Source organism: Narcine bancroftii, chromosome 8 (assembly GCF_036971445.1).
Source record: "Narcine bancroftii isolate sNarBan1 chromosome 8, sNarBan1.hap1, whole genome shotgun sequence".
NCBI lineage: Eukaryota > Metazoa > Chordata > Chondrichthyes > Torpediniformes > Narcinidae > Narcine > Narcine bancroftii.
This window is the reverse complement of record NC_091476.1, coordinates 69481334-69500424: the sequence shown is the minus strand read 5'-3', so window position 1 is coordinate 69500424 and position 19091 is coordinate 69481334. Positions and strand designations below refer to the sequence as shown.

The following is a 19091-nucleotide window of genomic DNA, read 5'->3' as shown; positions in this document are numbered from 1 at the left end:
GGCCTTGAAATGCAGCCAAATTGCGAATCTTAACGCTTTGAGAGAGATTGGGGGAATCTTGTGGAAATTACGGACGGATTCCCTGAGAGCGCCGATGCCACCGGGACCCTGCCCTTTGTTGCTCGCCGCGCCTGCGCACGAGCTGGTGAATCCCGCGCACTGTCGAATTCCGACGCGAATCGAAGTGGGAAAAGCAGGCTCGCGCGGGGGAGGCAGCTCGCCGGCGCCGCGGGAACGATTGGGCATGCGCACTTGCGGGAGTGTTGGGCGTGCCTTTCATTTTTGGCGGCCAATTGCCTGAGGGTGGGTCCCTCTGCACAAATTCCACCTCAGGCAAAGTCTTGAACCACAAGGAGTTAATGGAGGCGGCAGTCCGGCAGGTAATGGGATCAGCCTGCACTCTGCAGTTGAATCATGCAGTGATTTCCTTTGATTGTTGTGCAATGTTTCAGAAAATGTCATATTATTGTCATGTAAATAAAACAGTGCAATATTACAGTAATTCCCGTTCGCCTACTGTAATGGCGGCAGACAGTTTCACCAACTGCAGAAATTATGTGAAGCGCCTCACATTCAGAGAAAGAGAAGCCAAAGAGAGTCCCTCTTGAGTCATTGAGTGTCCGTGGATTTGCCTCCAGCGTTACCGCAGCTGCACTGACTCTGGTCCGAACCATCGGTAGACTGAGCGCCAGATCCGAAGCTCTGACAGAATCAGAAAACTTTCAGTGCCCTAGTCGACACCCTCTTGCATTCTGGTTCCGTGCCTAGCACCCCTTCAGCCGGTTTCCAGCAGTCCACAGCCCGGAATGAATTCCTCCGTCCGCAGTTGCCAATGGCCTGCCACCTCGATGTTTTTCAGCCGCAGAATGCCTCACTGGTCCCCCACTATGGTCACTGACCTCAAGGATCATCTTCTCAAACAGGACAGAGTTCTCTTCATTTTCTGTTGCTCTATGCCACTTCTCTGCTTCCCTGGAGTCTGCAACCCCTTGTGGCTGCTGCCGATCGTAGGCGCCACCGTCTTCATTTGTTCAAAAGATAATAAATTATTTCCCAAAAAACAATTTTCTATTCTTTTGATCCCTTTTCTCTCCCATTCTCTAAAGGAAAGGTTATCTATTGTGAAAGGGATTCGTTGAATTTACATCAATAATAATTTTGTTAGTTGGTCATTTGTTTTTTTTCCCTTTCTACATGAATCTTCTTCCAAATGTTGAACAGATGGTGCAGTACTGGTGAACTTCTATGTTGCACCAGTTTTTCATCCCACTTATCAAGTTCTGGTACCTGCTTCCCTATTTTATCTAGCTCTAACCTGGTCCAATCTAGTTTTTCCCTTGTTGGATAAAAATCTGATCGATATCTTAATTGTGCAGCTTTATTATAATTCTTAAAGTTTGCTAGCTGTAAGCCCCCTTGTTTGTACCATTCTGTTAATTTATCTAGCGCTATCCTCAGTTTCCCCCCTTTCCATAAGAATTTCCTTATTATTTTCTTTAGCTCATTGAAGAATTTTTCTGTTAAGGGAATTGGTAACGATTGAAATAGGTATTGTATCCTTGGGAAGATATTCATTTTAATGCAATTTACCCTTCCTATCAGTGTTAGTGGTAGATCTTTCCAATGTTCTCAGTCACCTTGTAATTTCTTTATTAATGGCTGATAATTTAATTTGTATAGATGGCCTAGATTATTATCTAGTCTAATACCAAGGTATCAGATTGCTTGTGTTTGCCATTTAAATGGTAATTCTTTCTTAAATTTTGTTAAATCCGCATTATTCATTGGCATCACTTCACTTTTATTTGCGTTGATCTTGTACCCCGATATTTCTCCATATTCCTTCAATTTCTTATGTAATTCTTTTATTGATAATTCTGGTTCTGTTAAGTATACTATGACGTCATCTGCAAATCGACTGATTTTGTATTCCTTCTCTTTTATTTTTAACCCTTTTATTTTATTTTCTGTTCTTATCAGTTCTGCCAAGGGTTCTATTGCTAAAGCGAACAAGTGAGGGAGATAGTGGACATCCCTGCCTAGTTGACCTGCTTAATTTAAATTAGTTCGATACATATCGGAGGAGTCACGTGATGGAGTAGTGGCCGGACGGTGAACTCCAGCCCTCTCCAGAAAAGTCGGAAAAAACAAAGGAAAACACAAAGGCACAAAAATAAAAATTAAAGTAAAGTGAGTATAAAGGTGGAAAGAAGATGGCGACGAAAAAAGAAAAATCGAAACCAACGGTAAGAAGAGAGGAAGAGAAGACAACGGAAGATGAAGGAGAAGGCCTTACCTGTTCGAAGAGGCCCGCGGTGGAGAGAGAAACCCGCTCCCTCAGGTCGGTAGAAAGTGGACTACAAAAATGTCTCGCTGAGCCGAGTAAAAGTGTGCAACCACGCATGCGCATGCAAAAAAACACACCGAAGGGAGGGGTGACCAGCTGGGGAGTCGATCTCCACAGCCGGCAATGACAGCAGCAGAACACCTGCAGCAAGAGGAGAACATAGAAGACAACGAAAACAAGAAAGAAGAGAAGAAAAGGACAACAAAGAAACAACAGATGGCCAACCCAGAGGAAGAAGAAGAGGAAGAGTACAGTGAAATAGAAGAAGAAGGGAAAAGCAAGACAAAGGATATACTTTCTCTTATTAAAGAATACATGGAGTCATTTAAAGAATGGCAAGCGCAAGAATTTAATGATTTAAGAAGAAGAATAAACAATACAGAAGAGAAAATGAATAAAATAGATATGACCTTATCAGAAATGGGAAAAAGAATGGACAAGGTGCAAGAACGAGAAGCAGCAGTAGAAATGGAGGTAGAGGACTTAAAAAAGAAATTAGAGGAATCTAATAAAAAAGTTAAAGAGACTGTTAGCTCAGAAAATAGATATAATGGAAAATTATAACAGAAGAAATAACATAAAGATAGTGGGCCTTAAAGAAGATGAAGAAGGCAAGAATATGAGAGAGTTTATAAAAGATTGGATCCCTAGGATCCTAGGATGTCCAGAGCTACAGCAAGAAATGGAAATAGAAAGGGCACATAGAGCATTGGCCTTTAAACCACAATCACAACAAAAGCCAAGATCTGTTTTAGTAAAATTCCTAAGATATACTACAAGAGAAAAGGTACTGGAGAAAACAATGGAGAAAGTAAGAGAGGGCAACAAGCCACTGGAGTACAAAGGGCAAAAAATCTTCATTTATCCAGATATAAGTTTTGAACTCCTGAAGAAGAGAAAGGAGTTCAATACAGCAAAGGCGATTTTATGGAAGAAAGGGTATAAATTTATACTAAAGCATCCAGCGGTATTGAAAATATTTATTCCAGGACAGCAAAACAGACTATTCTCAGATCCAGAGGAAGCACGAAAATTTGCAGAACAATTACAAAATAGACTGAGAGATGAAGACGTGTAACGAGAGTACAAAAGACTGCGAACTAAAAAGACATAAGTTTTGAACTCCTGAAGAAGAGGAAGGAGTTCAAAACATCGAAAACGATCTTATGGAAAAAAACTATTCTCGGATCCAGAGGAAGCAAGGAAATTTGCAGAACAACTACAAAACAAACAGAGAGATGAAGACATGTAATAAGAGTAAAAATGACCACGATTTATATGTATGTGGGTAAAGAGGTATATGTGTGTATATGTATAATGTGCATTCATGAAGGTATCCGTATTTAGAGGAAAATATAGATAGTATAGACAAGAATTAATAAGGGAAGGAAATGGAATAGAGGGAATAAGGAGGGAACTAAAAGAGTGACCTTTGTTACATATGAAAAGTGAAATCTTTTCTGGGGGGGCTGGGTGGGGGGGAGTTACGGTCACTGCAAAATCAGCTGACGCTTGCGAGTGAATTCGCAAATCCAAATGGAGAGGGGAGATGTGGTTGTTCGACAAGGGATAAAGGACAACTCAGGAGGGGAAGGGGGGATTGGGGCTAAAGAAGTTTTAAATAGGAGAATAAGGAAAATGTTTGATGTTTTAGGAATGTTGTCTTATAAAGGATTCAAAAGAAGAAAACAGAAATGGATAAGAAGGAAAGGTAATGATGGAGAAACAGAAAGGGAAGATAAACAAAGTATAAAATGGCTACGTTGAACTATATGACTTTAAATATTAATGGAATACATAACCAAATTAAAAGGAAGAAACTGCTAAATTTACTGAAAAAAGAAAAAATTGATATAGCATTTGTGCAAGAAACACATTTAACTAAATTGGAGCACAAGAAATTAAAGAGAGATTGGGTAGGACACGTAACAGCAGCATCGTATAATTCAAAAGCAAGAGGAGTAGCTATATTAATTAGTAAAAATGTGCCATTTAAAATAGAAGAGGAAATAATAGATCCAGCAGGGAGATATGTAATGATAAAATGTCAGATATATTCGGAGTTTTGGAATCTACTCAATGTATATTCACCTAACGAAGAAGATCAAAAGTTTATGCAAGATATCTTTTTGAAGATAGCAGATACGCAAGGGAACATATTAATAGGAGGGGATTTCAACCTGAATTTGGATTCAAATATGGACAAAACTGGGAAAAAAATTAACAGAAAGAACAAAGTAACCAAATTTATAATTAAATCGATGGAAGAAATGCAACTTTTGGATATATGGAGGAAACAACACCCAAAGGAAAAGGAATATTCATATTACTCGGCTAGACATAAAACATACTCAAGAATAGACCTATTTTGGTTATCAGCTCGTATGCAAGATAGAGTTAAAAAAACAGAGTATAAAGCTAGAATACTATCGGACCATTCACCCTTAATATTGACAGTAAAGTTAGAGGATATCCCTCCAAGAATGTATAGATGGAGATTAAACCCCATGTTACTTAAAAGGCAGGATTTTAGAGAATTTATTGAAAAACAAATTAAAATGTATTTTGAAATAAATACAAAATCAGTGAAATATAAGTTTATACTATGGGATGCAATGAAAGCATTCATTAGAGGGCAAATAATAAGTTATGTAACCAAGATGAAGAAGGACTATAATCAGGAAACAGAGCAGTTGGAAAGGGAAATAGTAAATATAGAAAAAGAATTAGTAATGAAGGATTATAACTAAAAGAAGAGAATTGGCGGATAAAAAAAATAGAATATGAAACACTACAAACATATAAGGTGGAGAAGAATATAATGAAGACAAAACAGAAATATTATGAACTAGGTGAAAAAACGCACAAAATCCTAGCATGGGAGCTTAAGACAGAACAAGCTAAGAAAATGGTATTGGCATCAAGGAAAAAAGACAAACAAATTACATATAATCCAAAAGAAATTAAGGAAAACTTTAGAGAATTCTATGAACAATTATACCGAACTGAAAACGAAGGAAAAGAAGGGAAAATAGATGAATTTCTAACTAAAATTGAACTACCAAAACTACAAATAGAGGAACAAAATAAATTAACAGAGCCATTTGGAATAGTAGAAATACAAGAGATAATAAAAAAATTACCAAATAATAAGACACCAGGAGAGGATGGATTCCCAATAGAATTCTATAAAACATTTAAAGACTTATTAATTCCGCCCCTCCTGGAAGTAATCAACCAGATTGATAAAACACAAAGCTTACCAGATGCATGTAAAACAGCAATAATTACAGTAATACTAAAGCAAGGGAAAGATCCACTCACACCAGCGTCATATAGACCAATATCTTTACTTAACACAGATTATAAGATAATAGCTAAACTATTAGCAAACAGATTAGCGGAGTATGTACCGAAAATGGTAAATCTAGACCAAACTGGATTTATCAAAAAAAGACGCACAACAGACAATATTTGTAAATTTATTAACTTAATTCATGCAGTAGAAGGGAATAAAGCACCAACAGTAGCAGTTGCTTTAGACGCAGAGAAGGCCTTTGACAGAGTAGAATGGAATTATTTGTTCAAAGTATTGCAAAAATTCAGTTTACCGGAGAAGTATATTAATTGGATTAAAGCATTATATAAGGGACCATTAGCGAAAGTGACAGTAAATGGACATGTATCAAAGCAATTTAACTTAAGCAGGTCAACACGACAGGGATGCCCACTATCACCTTTATTGTTTGCGTTAGCTATAGAACCACTAGCAGAATTGATAAGAACAGAAAATAATATAAAAGGGATAAAAATAAAAGACAAGGAATATAAAATCAGTTTATTTGCGGATGATGTTATAGTATACTTAACAGAACCAGAACTATCAATAAAAGAATTATATAAGAAATTGAAGGAATATGGAGAAGTGTCGGGTTACAAGATCAACGTAAATAAAAGTGAAGCAATGCTTATGAATAATGCGGATTTCTCAAAATTTAAGAAGGAATCACCATTTAGATGGCAACAAAAATCTCGGCCAACTATATAAACTCAATTATTACCCACTAATGAAAAAATTACAGGACGATTTAGAGCATTGGAAAGATTTACCATTAACACTAATAGGAAGGATAAACTGTATTAAAATGAACATTTTTCCAAGGATATTATACCTATTTCAGGCATTGCCAATACAACTGACAGAGAAATTCTTCAAGGAGTTAAAGAAAATAATAAGTTCGATACATATCCATTTACTGTCACCTTCACCAATGGCCCCTTATATAATGCTTTAATCCAATTAAAGCATTATATATTTCTCTTCTTGGTTGAACCTCTGTAGTACTTTGAATAAATAATTCCATTCTACCCTGTCAAAGGCTTTCTCTGCGTCTAAAACAACCACCACTGTTGGCGTCTTATATCCTTGTACTGCATGGATTAAGTTAATGAACTTTCAGATATTGTCCGTTGTTCATCTTTTCTTAATAAATCCAGTTTGATCTAGTTTTACTATTTTTGGTACACAGTCGGCCAATCTGTTTGCTAATAGTTTTACTATTATCTTATAATCTGAGTTAAGTGGAGATATTTGTCTATACGATGCTGGTGTTAGTGGATCTTTCCCCGTCTTTGGTATTACTGTAATTATTGCTGTTTTACATGAATCTGGCATGTTTTGTGTTTCTTCAATCTGGTTCATCACTTCCAGGAAAGGAGAAATTAATAAGTATTTAAATGTTTTATACAATTCTATTGGGAGTCTGTCCTCTCCAGGCATTTAATTGTTCGGTAGCTTTTTTAATATATCCTATATTTCCTCTATTTCAAATGCTTTTATCAATTTGTTTTGCTCCTCTTCTTGCAATTTCAGTAGTTCAATTTTAGCTAGAAACTCATCTATTTTGTCTTCTTTCCCTTCGCTCTCAGTTCGGTATAATTGCTCATAGAATTCCTTGAAGTTTTCATTGAAGTTTGGGATACATGTAATTTCTTTGTGCTTTTTCTTTGATGCCAATACCATTCTTTTAGCTTGTTCTGTTTTAAGCTGCCAAGCTAGCATTTTGTGCATTTTTTCTCCTAGCTCATAAAACTTCTGCTTTATCTTCATTATGTTCTTCTCCACCTTATACGTTTGTAGTGTTTCGTATTTTATTTTTTTTGTCCGCCAATTCTCTTCTTTTTGTTGTATCTTCCCTTGTTGCTAGTTATTTTTCTGTACTTACTATTTCCCTTTCCAGCTGATCTATTTCCCGATTGTAGTCCTTCTTCATCTTAGTTGCATAACTTGTTAATGAAGGCTTTTATTGCATCCCATAATATAAATTTATCTTTCACTGATTCTGTATTTATTTCAAAGTACATTTTAATTTGGTGCTCAATTAATTCTCTAAAATCCTGTCTTTTAAGTAGCATGGAGTTTAATCTCCATCTATACGTTCTTAGTGGGATGTCCTCCAGCTCTATTGCTAATAACAGAGGTGAGTGATCCAATAACAATCTAGCTTTATATTCCGTTTTCCTAACTCTCCCTTGGATATGGACTGACAACAGGAATAGGTCAATCCTTGAGTATGTTTTATGACTACTCGAATAAAATGAGTATTCCTTCTCCTTTGGGTGTTGTCTCCTCCATATATCCAAAAGTTGCATTTCTTGCATTGATTTAACTATAAATTTGGCTACTTTGTTCTTTCTGCTAGTCTTTTGTCCAGTTTTATCCATCTTTGAATCCAAATTAAGTTTAAAGTCCCCTCCTATCAATATATTCCCTTGTGTATCTATAATCTTCAAAAAGATATCTTGCATAAACTTTTGATCCTCTTCATTAGGTGCATATATATTGAGCAAATTCTGAATATATCTGACACTTTATCATTACATACCTCCCTGCTGGATCTATTATTTCCTCCTCTATTTTGATTGGTACATTTTTATTGATTAATATAGCTACACCTCTGGCTTTTGAGTTATATGATGCTGCTGTTACGTGCGCTACCCAGTCTCTCCTTAATTTCTTGTGTTCCACTTCAGTTAGATACGTTTCCTGCACAAATGTTATATCAATTTTTTTCTTTTTTCAGTAAATTGAATAGCCTCTTCCTTTTGATTTGGTATGTATTCCATTAATATTTATAGTCATGCAGTTCAACATGGCCATTTAATACTTTGTTTACATCTCATTTCCGCTTCCTCACCACCACCTTTCCCCTTTTCCCCATTTCCATTTCTCAGTTTTCTTAATCATTTCAACCATTCCCACATCTAAAATTCCCTTAACCCCAAGTGTCTCCCCCCCCCCCCGAGTCGCCCCTTGTCCCTTGCCAGGCAACCACAACTCCCCTCTCCATTCGGACTGCAAACCCATTCGCAAGTGTAAACTGATTTGGCAGTGACTGTTATTCTCTCCCACCCAACCCCCTCCAGAAAATACTTTTATCTTCACATTACAACAAAGCTCCCCCTCGTTTCTACTCTTTTTCTTTTTATGTTTTATTTATTTATTAATTTTTTTCTCCTCCTCCCCCCACCTCTTTTCCCCCCTTCTCCCTTACTTCCCTTTTCTTCCCTCCTTTAGTTCTTACTTATACCTAATTTTTAGAAGTATTTTTACTTCTTTATATGTAGTTTGTCGTCATTCTTTGTTCTTGTTACATCTTTTCATCTCTCTTTCTGTCTTGCAGGCATTCTGCAAATTCTCGTGCTTTCTCCAGATCCGAGGACAGTCTGTTTTGCTGCCCAAGGATAACTATTTTAAGCACCGCTGGATATCTTAACATAAATTTATAGCCTTTCTTCCATAGGATCGATTTTGCTGTATTAAACTCCTTCCTCTTCTTTAGGAGCTCAAAACTTATGTCTGGGTAGAAAAAAATTTTTTGACCTTTGTATTCCAGTGGTTTTTTTTATCTTCTCTCATTTTATTCATTGCCTTCTCCAAAATATTTTCTCTTGTCGTGTATCTCAGGAATTTTACTAAAACGGATCTTGGTTTTTGTTGTGACTGTGGTTTCGGGGTTAATATTCTGTGTGCTCTTTCTATTTCCATTCCTTCCTGCATTTCTGGCATTCCCAGGACTTTTGGGATCAATTCTTTTATAAATTCTTTCATATCTTTGCCTTCTTCATCTTCCTTAAGGCCCACTGTTATATATAGAGAATTTAGGTTAAAATGGCTTAAGTTAAAATGTGATGATTAATCATAAAAAGGGAAGCCAGAACGGACAGGGAGCTTACTAGCAGCCAAGGACAAAAGGTTCAGCTGGATATGTTTTTTTAAAACATATCTTTTCATGGTCATAGTGAGAGACATGCAGGAGACAAAAGATTGATAAGAAGGGTGAGAAACAGAATTTAGTGTATGTAGAGTTCGCAGCGTACGTAACGAACGTGATAATTAAAAATGCAGTTATACTTAGAATGCTTTTGCAATACTAACCAATTAAAACAGTATTAATAAGAAGGGGAAGGGCAAACAATAAGGGTATAAAAATCAATGCACTGTATGTATCGGGGCTTAACTGGTGAGAAGCCAGTTGAGTCCAACTCTGCAGACTTGTAAATAAAGCTTGTCGTGTCATCAGTTTTAAAGAGACTCATGTGTGAGAAGTTTTATTTCTGACAAATGGGGGCTCGTCCGGGATCTACACTCCAGCCGTGAGGGGAGGCGAGAAGAGGGACATCGGAGGCAGTGCACCCCGCTGAGTTCAGCGGCTCCTAGTCCCTTGCTCGTCGCTTCGGGCGGCTTGAGCGAGTGGTATCCGGACGAGGTGACACGACAAGACAGAGAGGAGAAGGGTGATGGTTCAATCCCCGGGAAGACACCGGTAAGTGACGACTTACGATTGTGGTGTGGGGATTGGGTAACAGGTGTAACGGGATACACCTGTTTGGATAAAAAAACCTAACGTAATAGATCAGGTATAGAGCTTTTGTCGTGGCGTGAGGACCCTGTCGTGGGACTCTAGGATAGACCCCAGGGAAACCTCGGCGGTAACCGAAGGAGGGACAGCACCTCCGACGAAGTGCCGAGAAGAGAGGGGTCAACCCCAGGGAAACCTCAGCGGTAACCGAAGGAGGGACAGTACCTCTGACGAGGCATCTGAGAAGAAGGGAGTAGGGTCCAGAACGAGAGGGTCCTCAGCAACGATAAACAGATCTAGGTGGGAAAATGGGAGGATCAAAATCTAAGGGCTCGTCTGAAAATTCAGGACAATTCCTGGGAGTTCCCCTTGACAGCCCTTTGGGGAGAATGTTTGAAAATTGGGATAGTAAAAGATATCGAGACAAAAACAAGAAAAAGATGGTCCAATATTGTCTCCTTTGGTCGAAACAACCTATTAAAGGTTCTTCGGTCTGGTGGCCGAAATTTGGATCTGATGAGGATTGGGTTAGACAAGCATTAAACATGTATGTAAATTCGAGACCAAAGGTGAATCAAGAAGAGTCAACATATGCATTTTGTTGGGTTCCCTGGCCAGGATCCTTAACAAAATGTTTTAAATTGAGGGTAGCGGGAGAAAAGAAGTGGGAACCTCTGGACAACCTTCCCCCTCCTTATATTCCCCCGGTGCCTACTGCGCCCGAGGAAAGCTCATTTCCGGAGGGGTAAGGTGATGAATCTGATTGCCCCGAAACGGGCCGGGAAAAAAAGGATGAATTAAGGGAGTCGGACCCTAAACTTCCACCGGTAAACCGACCCTGGACAAGATCCCAGACTGGTCCAGGACCATCAAAGTTTTCAATAAGCCTAAATCCCCTGAGGGAAGTTCCTATGGGAGGACCGGGAGGGGGAACGGGATATGTGAATGTTCCCCTAACTAGTACAGAGGTGCGGGGATTTAAGAAAGAAATGAAAAAGTTATTGGAAGATCCTATAGGACTGGCTGAACAGCTCGACCAATTCCTGGGACCAAACACATATACGTGGGAAGAGATGCAGGCAATAATGGGAACATTATTCTCACCCCAGGAGAGGCAGATGATTCGACGGGCTGCCCTCCTCATGTGGGAATATGAACAACCTGGGGACCCCAGACCCCATGAACAAAAATATCCCTTAAAAGAACCCAGGTGGGACAAACGAACACCCGAGGGATTGGAAAGTATGAGACAATATAGAGAGTGGACAATTAAAGGGATACGGGAGGCTGTGCCAAAGGGTCACAATTTTACCAAGGCATTTGGGAACCACCAGGGGAAAGACGAGTCCCCTACTGATTTTTTGGAGAGGGTGAGAAAGAATGTCCAACAGTATGCGGGCGTGGACCCTAGTACACCAATGGGTGAACAGCTTATTCGAATTGAATTTGTTTCCAAATCATGGCAGGACATTAGAAAGAAACTAGAAAAGGAGGAGGACTGGAGCGAAAAACCCCTAAGCGACCTGTTAAAAAAGGCGCAAAAAGTATATGTGCAGAGAGAAGAAGAAGATCAAAAGAGGGCGACAAAGGTTATGGTACAGACTATCCGACAGATGAATGCCGAATCCAGAGGGGAAAGAAAACAAAACCTTCCTCTAAACAATCCAAGATATCCAAGAGAGGGAAGACCCCGGAGGTTCGTTAAGTGCTATTACTGCAATGAGGAAGGACACTTTAAGAGGGAATGCCCCCGATACAAGAGGGAATTGCGTGCCCTCGAACTTATGGAAGAAGATTAGGGGGGTCAGGGGTTCCAAATGTTAGGGACCAAGTATAAGAGGGAACCCCTGGTAAAACTAAAAATTGGTCCCAAGGGAGAAGAGGTGGTGTTTATGGTGGACACAGGAGCGGAACGAAGTAGTGTAATAACTGTGCCAATCGGAACTGAGCCTGTAAAAAGTAATTTGACAATTTCTGGGATAGAAGGAGCTCCCAGAATGGTATCAATAATTCCCCAAGTAACAGTGAAACTGGAAGAAAGAGAAGGGGTACAAGACCTCTTGTTGTTACCGTCGGCTGGATTTAACCTCCTAGGAAGGGACTTACAGGCTCTCCTAGGTTTGGGTGCTCTCCCTGTGGACGGAGAAGTGCGAGTCCACCTCTGTGCTTTAAAGGAAGAGGATGAACGGCAGATTGACGAGAGAGTCTGGTATAAGGAGGGAAATCGAGGAGGTCTGGACATCCCACCTTTACATGTCACATTAATACCAGGTCATCAGCCGGTAAGGAAACGTCAGTATCTTATTTCTTTGGAAGGGAGAAAAGGGCTACAGCCGGTAATTGAGACTCTAATACGAGACGGACTATTAGAAGAATGCATGTCACCTTATAACACCCCTATACTCCCAGTGAAAAAGTCAGATGGATCCTATTGCCTAGTTCAGGATCTAAGAAGTTTGAATGCTATTGTTCAGACCCGCCACCCAGTGGTGCCTAATCCCTATACTATTATGAGTCGGATTCCCCCAGACCATGAGTGGTTTAGTGTTATCGACTTGAAGGATGCCTTCTGGACGTGTCCATTAGAAGAGGAAAGTAGAGATATGTTTGCGTTTGAATGGGAAAATCCATGGACAGGTAGACGGAGACAGCTTCGGTGGACTGTATTGCCCCAAGGGTTCACTGAATCTCCGAACCTGTTTGGACAAATGCTAGAACAAATCCTGGCGGACTATCCACAAACTGATGATTCCCAACTAATGCAGTATGTGGACGATTTACTATTATCAGGACCCAAGGAACAAGAAATGAGGGGAGATACAATTAGACTCTTGAATTATCTGGGGAAAAAGGGTCTACGGGTGTCCAGGAACAAGTTACAGTTCGTTGAGAGAACTGTGGTATATCTGGGACACCAGATAAGTAAAGGACAGAAACGGATTACCCCTGAACGGATTGCGGGAATCACTAGAATGCCGTTACCCCGTAATAAGAAGGAAATAAGACAATTCCTGGGACTCTTAGGTTACTGTAGGTTATGGATAGAGGACTACTCAGCTTTGGTGAAGTTTATGTATAAAAAGCTGACAAATGAAAATGAATATCCATTGAAATGGACCCAGGAGGAGGAGGGATGGTTTGAGGACTTGAAGCATCGCCTGACACGAGCCCCAGTACTCACTCTGCCCTCTTTAAAACAGCCCTTCCAGCTATTTGTCACTCATAACCAAGGAACAGCTGTGGGAGTTTTAACACAGGAAAAAGGCGGTCAGCGACACCCAGTGGCTTTCCTTTTCAAAATGATGGACCCAGTGTCTCGCGGATGGCCGACGTGTATCCAGGGAGTAGCGGCTGCTGCTCTGTTGGTAGAGGAAGCACGTAAACTTACTTTTGGAGGAAAGATGACTGTGTACACCTCCCATTCTGTGAGTGTTTTATTAACACAAACTGCCCATCGATGGCTGACTGATTCTCGCATATTAAAGTATGAAACCATTTTAATGGTCGGAGAAGATCTACAGTTTGCAAAGATTAATAGCTGCAACCCAGCTCAGTTTTTATACGGCAGTGAAACAGAGAGAGAGGTGGAGCACGATTGTGTCGAGTTGACAGATCTTCAGACCAAGACCCGAGAAGACCTTTGCGATACTCCGCTGGGAGAAGGATATGAATTCTACATTGACGGCTCCGCCAGATGTGTTGACGGAATGAGAAGAAGTGGGTATGCTATAATAGAAGGAAATACTTGGAAAGTAGTAGAATCCACGAGACTACCCGGAAGCTGGTCAGCACAGTCCTGTGAACTATATGCCTTGCAGAGAGCCCTCAGAATACTGGCAAAGAAAATTGGAACGATTTACACTGATTCCAAATACGCATACGGGGTAGTGCATACCTTTGGTAAGATCTGGAAGGAGCGTGGTCTAATTACATCAAGAGGAAAGGAATTGGCACACGAACAGATGATTACTCTGACTTTAGAAGCCTTGACATTACCCCAGGAAATAGCAGTGGTCTACATACCAAGCCATCAGAGGGGAGATAACCCGACAGCAATTGGAAACAGACTGGCTGATGAAGAAGCCAAAAGGGCAGCCATGCAACAAGAAGTCCGTTTGCTGACCTTAATCCCAATAAGACAAGGCATAAAGAAGGCTCCCATTTTCACTGCTAAGGAAGAAAAGGACATGGCTCAGCTGGGCGCAAGCCAGCTGCCTGATGGAACATGGAAGACACCAGATGGAAGAATGGTTCTAAATAAAGAAATAACTCGCAATATTTTAAAACACCTGCATCATCAGAGCCACTGGGGCACCCAAGCCTTATGTGACACAGTGCTTCGAGAATATGTGTGTAAGGGAATCTACACCTTGGCCAAACAGGAGGTGCAGAATTGTCACCTATGCACAAAAATTAATAAGAAGGTAATGAGGACAGGGACCATGGGAGGTCAACCATTAGCCATACGCCCTTTTCAACGTATCCAGATCGACTTCACAGAGTTACCTCAAGTCCAAAGATGGAAGTATCTGTTGGTGATAATAGATCACTTTACCCGATGGGTGGAAGCCTTCCCAACAGTAAATGCTACAGCCTCTACAGTAGCTCGCCTCCTCCTAGAGCAGATAATCCCCAGATATGGTATAATGGATTCTATAGACTCAGACAGGGGTCCACATTTTTCTTCAAAAATCCAGCAATTGATTTGTAATGCATTACAGGTCTCTTGGAAATTGCATACCCCTTGGCATCCACAAAGCTCAGGGAGGGTTGAACGTATGAATGGAACCCTAAAAATGCAATTGACAAAATTAATGGTGGAAACTAAAATGCCTTGGATAAAGTGTCTACCCCTGGCTTTATTGAGAATTCGTACTGCCCCACGAAAAGATGTAGGATTGTCCCCTTATGAAATGATGTTTGGGCTTCCCTTCTGGAGTACAGTTGAGGGGTGTCCCACCTTGGGGGAAGGGGATATATTTGTTAGGAACTATTTACAGGCACTGTCACGCTCTCTTACAGATTTACGAAAGAGAGGACTATTGGCACAAACACCGCCTCTAGACTTTTCTTTACACAAAGTGGAACCAGGAGATTGGATTCTCATCAAGACCTGGAAAACTGAAAAACTCCAGCCCCAGTGGGAAGGTCCATACCAAGTTCTCTTAACTACAGAGGCTGCAGCACGAACAAGAGAGAAGGGGTGGACGCACGCATCCAGATTTAAGGGACCTGTAGAGGCGCCTCAGGACCCTGATACGAACTCAGATTGGACTTGTGTTCCTGGAGAAAAACCTCTTACCTTGCGATTTCGCAGAAAGACTTGATTCACAATGTTATTGTTATGTTCTTTGATTTTTCTTAGTTTGCCTATGTCTTTATCAGGTGTAAAATGTAAGAAATGCAGAGACACAGTGGTCCTGTTTCAGGACCACATTTGGGGAAGAAAGGAGGGTAATTTTATTTCCCATACCTCAGTTCCTGAGAAATGCTGGGCAGAAAATACCACCTAACATCCATATACCCCTTGTGTGGAAAAAGAAGGAAATAATATGGGTCATTATATACAGATTCCTAATACCACTCCTTTCCCTCTTAACGGTTGGAAGGGTGACTCAGGCCCACCATGCCCTGATGGACTCTGGTTTTGCATACACCAGCGTACTGTTCCAATGAAAAGTTCCACTCTACACTCGAAAGTGCCTGCCCCTTTAAGACAGCCGGACTTAGTTCGAGTCCATCCAAATAACCATGAAAGTTTCGGTCATGCAGTTGGGGGAGATGACCTTTTTGTGGATCTTGCAACTAAAATTGCAGGAACTTTTAATGTAACCAATTGTTGGGTCTGCGGGGGTCCACGGATGTCAGAGCAGTGGCCTTGGTGGGGGGAGTCCCTCAATTCATTGACCATGATTTCCCGAATATGGACAACTAACCGAACGAGATCAAGAAAAACTTGGTCTCTCTCTAACGTCCCCTCTGGTTTTTATTGTCTCTCACGAACCGGCAAATACCCAGTAGGAAAAAGTCCCTGCAAGGCTGTATGGATTCGCATTTCGCCTGGTATTTTCACTTGGTTTCCTAAACCCCTGACTTGGTTCTTATCCACTGTTTTTAAAACTAATTGCCTACCCCTGTCTAATAGCAGTATTCAGTTTTGGAATTGTACCAGTTCCACCATCGCAGGACCATACCAGTCAAACCCTGTTCTTAAAAGAGTTTGGGAAAGGGGGTATGGAGTATCCCCAAATGGATTATTCTGGGTATGTGGTAATAAAGCTTATACTCGTCTCCCCTTACAGTGGAGTGGAACTTGTTTCCTAGGAATAATCCGCCCAGAATTTTTCCTCCTACCCCACGATCACGGTCATAAATTAGGAGTGAAGGTTTTTGATACATTACACCGTCAGCCCCGCTCTAGCACGGTACATTTGGGACAATGGGGAGATGATTGGCCTCCAGAACGCATAATTCAATATTATGGTCCCGCTACATGGGCTCAAGATGGATCCTGGGGTTATCGTACTCCTATTTATATGTTAAATCGCATTATTCGCTTGCAAGCAGTCCTTGAAATTGTTACAAATCAAACAGCTCTAGCCCTGCAATTACTTGCATCCCAGCAAGGTCAAATGCGCTCTGCTATATATCAGAACCGTCTGGCCCTAGACTATCTCCTAGCCACGGAAGGAGGTGTATGTGGAAAGCTTAATTTGACTAACTGCTGCTTACAGATTGATGATAATGGCCAAGCCATTCGAAAAATCGCTAATAATATTCATACTTTGTCCCATGTACCTGTTCAAACCAGGCATCCTTTTGCAAAATTAAATTGGATGGACAAATGGTTTGGAGCAACCTGGTGGCGTACCTTATTGTGGGTCATCGGAGGTATTTTATTCCTGCTACTTATTTTGCCCTGTATTATTCCCTGTCTACGCAACCTGGTGATTTCTATGGTCCAACAGGCTATGCAACCAGGGGGCTGGGAGACCCCGTTAGAATTTTACTTCAGCACGAGATTAATTTATCATGAAACATTTCTCTTCCCCGAGTTAAAATCCCCATTCATATATATATAATACACACATTTTAAAGAGAGAAAGGGGTGGATTGTTATATATAGAGAATTTAGGTTAAAATGGCTTAAGTTAAAATGTGATGATTAATCATAAAAAGGGAAGCCAGAACGGACAGGGAGCTTACTAGCAGCCAAGGACAAAAGGTTCAGCTGGATATGTTTTTTTAAAACATATCTTTTCATGGTCATAGTGAGAGACATGCAGGAGACAAAAGATTGATAAGAAGGGTGAGAAACAGAATTTAGTGTATGTAGAGTTCGCAGCGTACGTAATGAACGTGATAATTAAAAATGCAGTTATACTTAGAATGCTTTTGCAATACTAACCAATTAAAACAGTATTAATAAGAAGGGGAAGGGCAAACAATAAGGGTATAAAAATCAATGCACTGTATGTATCGGGGCTTAACTGGTGAAAAGCCAGTTGAGTCCAACTCTGCAGACTTGTAAATAAAGCTTGTCGTGTCATCAGTTTTAAAGAGACTCATGTGTGAGAAGTTTTATTTCTGACACCCACTATCTTTATATTGTTTCGCCTACTATAGTTTTCCATTAATCCATCTTCTGAGCTAACAACTTCTGTGTTTCTTTAACTTTTTTGTCACTTTCTTCCAATTTTCTTTTTAAGTCGTTCACTTCCATTTCTACCGCCATTACACGTTCTTCCACATTTTCTAATTTTTTCCCGACATCTGCTATGACCAGCTCTATTCTACTCACTTTTTCTTCTGTACTTTTCATTTTTCTTTTAATTTCACTAAATTCTAGTGTCAGCAATTCTTTTAATGCTTTCATTTGTTCATGAAATTTTTTTAATCTATGTACTGTCCATTCATTTTACCTCCTATTCCTCTGTGCAGAGCTTGGTGTTCTCCTCCTTTTTCTTCTGTGCCTGCTCTTGGGTTTGTGTCTTCTATTTCTCTTCCTTGTATCTGTGTCTCTTCTGACTTTCTTGTTGAGCTGCTTGTCTCAGTTTGTTGGATATTTTTTTTCCATGGTGTCTTGATGTTGATCCTCTTCTTCTGGATTGGTTATCTGTTGTGCCTCTAGTTTCCTTTTTTCATTCTCACCCCTCCCGTTTCCATTGTTTTCTTTATCTTCCACCTGGGAGCCCTACTGTCGGGTCTCTCTCAGCTGATCATGCTGGAGGTGTTTCACTCCACAGCTGGTTCCCCCTCCCGTTGGTGTTGTCTTTGTCATGCGCAGCTGTGCACCTCTGTTTGGCTCCGTGAGCCATTTTTGCAGTCCTGCGGTTAGTGGGTCACGACCCTGTGGGGTCTCCACTAACCTCGGGGAGTGGGCTCCTTTTTCCATGGCGGGTCCCTGCTTTTTCATGCAGGTAAGGTCTTCACCTTTTCTTGCCATTGTTTTTGGCTTTTCTTTCTTAGGTGCCATTTTCTCCACACCTTTATTTTTTATTTGTTGTGATTTGTGTGTCCGGGGATTTGCTTTTTCTTCACTTTTTTCCTTTTCTGGAGAGAGCTGGTATTCCCCTACCAGCCACTACTCCATCACATGACTCCTCTCCCACCCTCTCCATCTGATGTGAAGGTCAACAATGAATGGTTGAGCCCCCAAATTTTTGGAGGAACTCCGCAAGTTGAGCAGCATCAATGGGAGAGAAAGAATGGTGCTTTTCTTGGCACCTACAGAGCACCAAACTACATTTAGCTGATTGACAACATACTTCAAGCATACAAAACCGTGAAGTGCAACACCCCATTGAAATTCATTTTCTGCCTTTGCACTTGGATTTCTTCCCTGCTGATCTTTTTTTTTAAATTTTTTATTTTCCCTGCTG

At 40.5% G+C, this 19091-nt stretch overlaps 1 protein-coding gene across 1 annotated transcript in view; it reads left to right on the top strand.

Moving 5' to 3' along the window:
• Nucleotides 1-271: 271 nt before the first annotated feature.
• LOC138741771 (type 2 DNA topoisomerase 6 subunit B-like) overlaps nt 272-19091 on the top strand; it is a 51402-nt gene continuing 32582 nt past the window's right edge. The window contains exon 1 of the mRNA XM_069896059.1: nt 272-380. Coding sequence (XP_069752160.1) covers nt 360-380 — 21 coding nt within the window. The 5' untranslated portion in view covers nt 272-359. The remainder of the gene's footprint in view (nt 381-19091) is intronic.